The 6,651-nt window shown below is 47.2% G+C and overlaps 1 protein-coding gene across 1 annotated transcript; it reads left to right on the top strand.

Moving 5' to 3' along the window:
- Positions 1-2,293: 2,293 nt before the first annotated feature.
- On the top strand, positions 2,294-5,570 carry atf4a (activating transcription factor 4a). Its single transcript, XM_056409156.1, has 4 exons — positions 2,294-2,513; positions 3,403-3,570; positions 3,659-3,919; positions 4,355-5,570. Exons 2-4 carry the CDS (start codon positions 3,531-3,533, stop codon positions 5,176-5,178), a joined length of 1,125 nt encoding a protein of 374 aa, XP_056265131.1. The 5' UTR covers positions 2,294-2,513; positions 3,403-3,530; the 3' UTR covers positions 5,179-5,570.
- Positions 5,571-6,651: the final 1,081 nt, after the last annotated feature.

The raw sequence follows: 6,651 nt of genomic DNA, 5'->3' as shown, positions 1-6,651 counted from the left end.
GGCGCTGCCCTGGCTTATCGGAAAATTAAGGAAACGGTGACAGCCGTTAAGAGCCCCCTATGGCTGCCCGACATGATTGACGCGTTGGGCAGAGTTGTTGGCACTCAGACTTTGGCATTAAACCGTCAGAATGACAACATCGTGGAGAAGCTGACGGCTCTGCAAATGAAATTGGATCGATTTGAAATCCTATTGGGAAATGGGAGGAAAATGGAGGAATAGTGGGTGCGCAAAATTGAAATGCAGCTACTGGAAGACCAAACAATCCCAATCTTATCTGCTTTCGGCTCCCTCTACCAGGACGGGCCTTGGCCAAGGCCGTGACTGGAACAACAACTCCCCCGAAGATCACTGAAGCGAGACTCTCTCTCATTCCCTTCCCCCTATCCACAGACACCTGTGGTTGTTTTCTCCCCAGGACCCTTCAAGGCCATCTCCATGGCAACGACCATCTTGCGGTCTGGGAACTTTGTCTGTTGTGGACTGGGGGAGGACGATACATCAGGCCACTTACACACACAACCATCACACTGAAAAAGCACTCACTACCCCCCCCCCCCATCCCACGCCTTCGCCTGCTTTGCCCCCCCAGTAAGACAGGACGGGGTCTGCGTCCGGCGCCGTGACGGCGAAGGACCGGGCTGGCTGCTTGTCGGTGCTGGTTACCTTCTGCCCCCAATGGATGGGCTTAGATCACCCAGTCTTTGGCTTACCTCCCCTCCCCCCCTTCCTACTCGTTGCAAGTCATGTCTAAGATGTATGTGCTTATGTGCAATGGTGTTTTTTGTTTCTCCTGCTCCCACACTGTACCCCTCTAGGGGCATAGTCGGGGGGTGGCTTTTTCTTTTTCTCGCCTCTCTTCCCTCATGTTATGCTGTTATCTTTCATCCACCCTTTCCAAGATGGCACCGCGGACGGCGCCTCGGTGTCTTGGTGCGCGAATCTTGCACCTTCCGCCAAAAAAAGTTCCTCGTTTGTTTGTGAAAACATTCTTTGGCAATAAACCTGTTTCTGATTCTGATTCTGATTCTGATATGCTTCATGTGTTAAAGCTGCATTCTCTCTCCTGACCACCAGGGGGCGACTCCTCTGGTTGTATAGAAGTCTATGCTTCATGTGTTAAAGCTGCATTCTCTCTCCTGACCACCAGGGGGCGACTCCTCTGGTTGTATAGAAGTATATGCGTTAAAGCTGCATTCTCTCTTCTGACCACCAGGGGGCTCCTCTGGTTGTATAGAAGTCTGCTTCATGTGTTAAAGCTGCATTCACTCTCCTGACCACCAGGGGGCGACTCCTCTGGCTGTATAGAATTGAAAAGTAATCAAACATTCCGAGACAGGCCCCCATGAAGGTGATGAAGGCCGTTACTAAATGTTTGAGGACTTTTCGTGCTTTAAATATTTGGTAAATTTTATTTCTGTTGTCTTTTAACCTAAATATATCAATAAATCTAAAGTACGGGATTAGTTTCTCTCATACAACCTTGAACTAAATAAACAGATAAATGAAATATTTTTTGGATCATATTATCGTCATGAAGGATTTTTTTTCTCTCCTTTAAATATTTTTAACAAACCAATGCAGAATAATAATATATATCTATAACTCTCTGAAAGTGGCCAGCAGGGGGCAGTGCGGTCTGGAACCGGACCGGTTAACCGGGTTTAACCGGCAGCTGCAGAGGATTCTCAAGAGAAGTCAATAACGAAGACAGATATAGTTAATGTGCTTTAAGGAAATAGAAGCTTTCTTATGTAACTTTATTGTCCACAAACACGATTAGCTCTGAGCCGAAATACTTTGTGGGTTCGATGCAGCGAACAAACATATAAAACCTATTTTTGACCATATTTAATCCGAAATGTTCTGATGTGAATATTATTATAATATACGTAACGTCATATAAATAAACAGGACGCATTGTGTGATATTTGACATTTAGAAAAGACTCGCTAAACTATTTCCCTTTCTCAATGTTGACATTTAGCATCTGACCTACTTCTGGCTCCATGGATCTATTTTCTCAGCGGTGTCGACGTCACGCATCACACACCCAGTCAAGCGGAGTGATCGCAGCCAAGTTTGTGTAAACTGACCAGCTGCGAGCTCGATATGGTAAATTATGCTTATGCATCATTTATTTATCCTCATTTGAGAGAAGGGGGTTTGGGGGGGGGACTGATACTGATACGTAAAACAAACGCCCCTCCGCGGAGTGACACCACGGAAGCGTACAGTCGGCGGTGCTTCGGCTGTATATATACTAGCGTGACCCCAGGCGCCCGGTCTTCGTCGCTACGTCTTGACGTCATTCAACACGCCACACCGGGACTCAGAGAACTCTCACCGGGACCCAACGAACTCTCACCGGGACTCAGAGAACTCTTACCGGGACTCAGCGGACTCTCCCTCGCGCCGACATGGCCGTTTAAAGGCGCGCGCGGCTCTCCTTGCAGCGGCAACAACCCGGCAGTGCAAAGGCTAAGTGCACTGGCTATTTCTGGCAAAATGGCGTAAGTACTTATTTATATATCTGTTCTTGTGTTTACTATTGACACTTTCACCTCCGCTGCGTGAACCGGAAGCGGGTCTGTTTACCGTGAACCGGTAGAATGTACGTTGTTCGAAGTTCGCCGAGGTCGTGTGTGTATTTATATCGGGACTCGTTTGACAACGTGGCGTGTGCAAAATGGCGCGCGCATTGTCCGTCCCCACCTCCCTCTCTCCCGGCGGTTGGAACCAGCGGTTACCCGCCCGCGCGCCCGCGGGTGCGGCTGAGGAGTCGAAGGGGGCGGAGTCACCTGCCAAAGCATGACCAAATTAGGAAGCGTTATCCCGGTGGAGGGCGGGGCCTGTCTCCATGACACCCGTCACCTCAGTGGAACGGATTGGGCCCAAATCCCCCCCACCCCCGTATGTTGGTGACGTCAGCAGCCTCGTAAGGGTTAAGCAAGATTAATAGTTTAAACGGTAATGTTTAAAATTAAACGCATACATATATTAAATGTATAAAAGAGACTTGATGGGATAAACACGTATAGAAACATAAAAAATATACTCTTAAATATAGTAAAGAAATTATATGTATATTTATATATGAATATAATAACTATATTTATATATATATATAAATTAAGGCACTCCTTTGAGAGCTGATTTTGTCTTTTGTGAAGCTTTAATTGTAATAAAGGTCCTTAAAATATCTATTAATATTATACTTAAACTCTGAAAATGAGGTTATTAGTTTGTGTTCATCCCCCCCAAAAAATCATATTTTCCAGCAGCAGGTTCAGACTTACATAAAATAATAATTAGTTTTTAAAGTGTTCCATGTGAGGATTGTTGGTTTTAAAGCCATGTTGTGTGTTCCTGGTACTGAAGTGACCCGTTTCCTTTCCTCAGGTCTCTCTCTGCAATCAACCTCAGCTTTGCTGCCGTCGACAGCAGAACCGAACCCCTGGACCCGTGGACCTCCCCGGGCTCGCCCTCGTTCTCACTCGCCCGCTCACAGTTGACGGCGCCCTGCAGTCATGACCCTCTCCCAGCTGGCCGTGGAGGCCCTGTACTTAGGTCGGTCCGCCTCTCTGAGTCTAGCGTCTGAGTGATGACATCATTGTGTCTTTGCCTTTGTGACCCCCTGCGGTGCTGTGGTCCACAGGGCCCTCGTTCCTGACGGCTGACCCCATGGGGCCCCTTCTGGACCAAGATGAAGAAGAAGCTCTCTCTCCCTCCTCCTCTCTAGAGGGCAAGGCTCCAGCTTCGCCCCCCCTCTCTTTCTCCTCCTACACCTCCTCCCCCACTGCCCCCACCCACCCCTCCTTGTTCCTGGGAACCAAGGCCGGAGCGGACCCCCTGGCCCTCCCCTGGCTGGGGGCCGGAGACCTCCTCCCCGTCGACATGGGAGCGGACGACGGCAACGGTGAGACTGATTCAATATAACGTAGAACAAGATGACTTCAGAGGGCAGGAAGTACTCTCAGTAGGCTGCTCCACGAGTTAAGACACTGAACCCCCAGTAAATCCTTCAGAGGGTCAGTTTCTAGGCCGTGAAGTCCCCTCAGGGGTCTCCACTGCCACGTCCAACACCAACATCAAAGGAGGGAGTAATTGGTGTGTGTGAGGCAACGGAGGGCTGTGATTGGCTGGTGGCTGGAGGCGTGTCATGGAGACCGGTTTGGTAAACGTGGCATTTCAGAACGCTGTGTTCCTCTTGTGTGTTTAGACGAGTCACAAGAACACAGCTCGGCGTTTCATCAACTTTACAAACGATTCACTGCTTGTTGTTTTAATTTCTTCCCTTTGATCTTATTCCTTTTTGTTGGTTTTGGGTGTAATTTGAACCTCTCCTCTGCAGATGATGCCTTTGCGGGTATGGACTGGATGTCGGAGAAGATCAACCTGAGCGAGTTCGACCTGGAGACCCTCATCGGCTCCTCAGACGAGGGGCCCTGCTCCCCCCGGGGCCTCCTGGACTCCTTCCACGCCGCCGCCATCGCCCCCCTCCCCCTGGTGGCCGAGGCGGTTCCCGACCGGCAGGTTGTTTCTGCGCCAAACGACCCCTCTCTGCTGGCTCCGCCCTCTCCGGCCTTCACGCTGGAGCTGGGCAGCGAGGTGGACGTCCTGGAGGCGGAGAAGGCGCCGCTGTCCCTCTCGCTCTCCGTGGCTCCAGACCCCGGAGGGCGCCACCAGACCCCCGTCCTGCTGTCGCTGCCCGTCTTCGTGGTGGTCCCCTCCGGCGAGCCCCCCCTCGTGTCCGTCACGCCTCCTCCGGCGGCCGACAGCGACTCGGGCATCGAGTCCGTGGCCGGCTCGCCCGCCCGCCTCCTCGCTCTGGCAGCCGGTTCCTCCAGGACCAAACCCTACTCCAGACCCGAGTCCTCCTCTGGCCCCCCCTCCCCCTCGGCCAAGACCCCGCCCCCCCGGGTCAAATGTGTGTCCGGCGCTCCCAAGGTGGAGAAGAAGCTGAAGAAGATGGAGCAGAACAAGACGGCGGCCACCCGGTACCGGCAGAAGAAGCGGGTGGAGCAGGACCTGCTCGGCTCCGAGTGCGACGAGCTGGAGAAGAGGAACGGCGAGCTGGCGGAGAAGGCGGAGTCTATCAGCCGCGAGATCCAGTACCTCAAGGACCTGATGGAGGAAGTCCGCAAGCGGCGCGTCAAGTCCAGCGCGGTGGGGTAGCGGCAAGTGAGGGTGGGCGAATGGAACGCACCCTGCGAAGAGTTTAAAGAGTCTCTGGAAAGTCCATGATTGACATGTTGGGGGCGGGGCTTGAGTGTAGCCACGCCCCCTGGGAGCCCCACAGTCACACAAATATAAAATAAATATACACTTTTACACACAAGCAGTATTTGTAGTAACATCTGACCCCAGTTCAGTTCCTCCTCCTTCTTCACAGCTTCAGTCCAGAAGAGGCCTCAACATATTGATGAGTTGTTGGTCAACACGTTGTTGTTGTGTACATAGTGTTCTTCTCTACCGCTTGCCTTTAGTTTTATTTAAAGATTAAAGCTGTAACTTCCTGAGCAGCTCGGCTTGTTTTGCTCTTTCTAATAAACATCCTGCTCAACTTCTACTGCTCCCTTTATTATGAATTATAAACATGAACACTTTATTAGGAAACTATAAACATGAACACTTTATTATGAAACTTTAACTCTATAAACATGAGCACTTTATTATGAAGCTTTAACTATAAACATGAACACTTTATTATGAAGCTTTAACTCTATAAACATGTACACTTTATTATGAAGCTTTAACTCTATAAACATGAGCACTTTATTATGAAGCTTTAACTGTATAAACATGAACACTTTATTATGAAACTTTAACTCTATAAACATGAGCACTTTATTAGGAAACTAAACATGAACACTTTATTATGAAACTTTAACTCTATAAACATGAGCACTTTATTATGAAGCTTTAACTATAAACATGAGCACTTTATTATGAAGCTTTAACTATAAACATGAGCACTTTATTATGAAGCTTTAACTATAAACATGAACACTTTATTATGAAACTTTAACTCTATAAACATGAGCACTTTATTATGAAGCTTTAACTCTATAAACATGAACACTTTATTATGAAGCTTTAACTCTATAAACATGAACACTTTATTATGAAACTTTAACTCTATAAACATGAGCACTTTATTATGAAGCTTTAACTCTATAAACATGAACACTTTATTATGAAGCTTTAACTCTAAACATGAACACTTTATTATGAAGCTTTAACTCTATAAACATGAACACTTTATTATGAAGCTTTAACTCTATAAACATGAGCACTTTATTAGGAAACTATAAACATGAACACTTTATTATGAAACTTTAACTCTATAAACATGAGCACTTTATTATGAAGCTTTAACTCTATAAACATGAACACTTTATTATGAAGCTTTAACTCTAAACATGAACACTTTATTATGAAGCTTTAACTCTATAAACATGAGCACTTTATTATGAAGCTTTAACTCTAAACATGAACACTTTATTATGAAGCTTTAACTCTATAAACATGAGCACTTTATTATGAAGCTTTAACTCTATAAACATGAACACTTTATTATGAAGCTTTAACTCTATAAACATGAGCACTTTATTATGAAGCTTTAACTCTATAAACATGAACACTTTA

This window comes from Pseudoliparis swirei, chromosome 24 (assembly GCF_029220125.1).
Source record: "Pseudoliparis swirei isolate HS2019 ecotype Mariana Trench chromosome 24, NWPU_hadal_v1, whole genome shotgun sequence".
NCBI classification, from domain to species: domain Eukaryota; kingdom Metazoa; phylum Chordata; class Actinopteri; order Perciformes; family Liparidae; genus Pseudoliparis; species Pseudoliparis swirei.
The sequence above is the reverse complement of the archived record's forward strand: the minus strand, read 5'-3'. Positions and strand labels throughout refer to the sequence as shown.

Excerpts from the sequence above, each read along its gene's own strand:
- atf4a (XM_056409156.1), top strand. The coding sequence starts at position 3,531 with ATGACCCTCTCCCAGCTGGCCGTGGAGGCCCTGTACTTAG. Across the intron at positions 3,571-3,658 it reads CGTGGAGGCCCTGTACTTAG|GGCCCTCGTTCCTGACGGCT; the intron begins GTCGGTCCGCCT and ends TGTGGTCCACAG. Across the intron at positions 3,920-4,354 it reads GGGAGCGGACGACGGCAACG|ATGATGCCTTTGCGGGTATG; the intron begins GTGAGACTGATT and ends TCTCCTCTGCAG.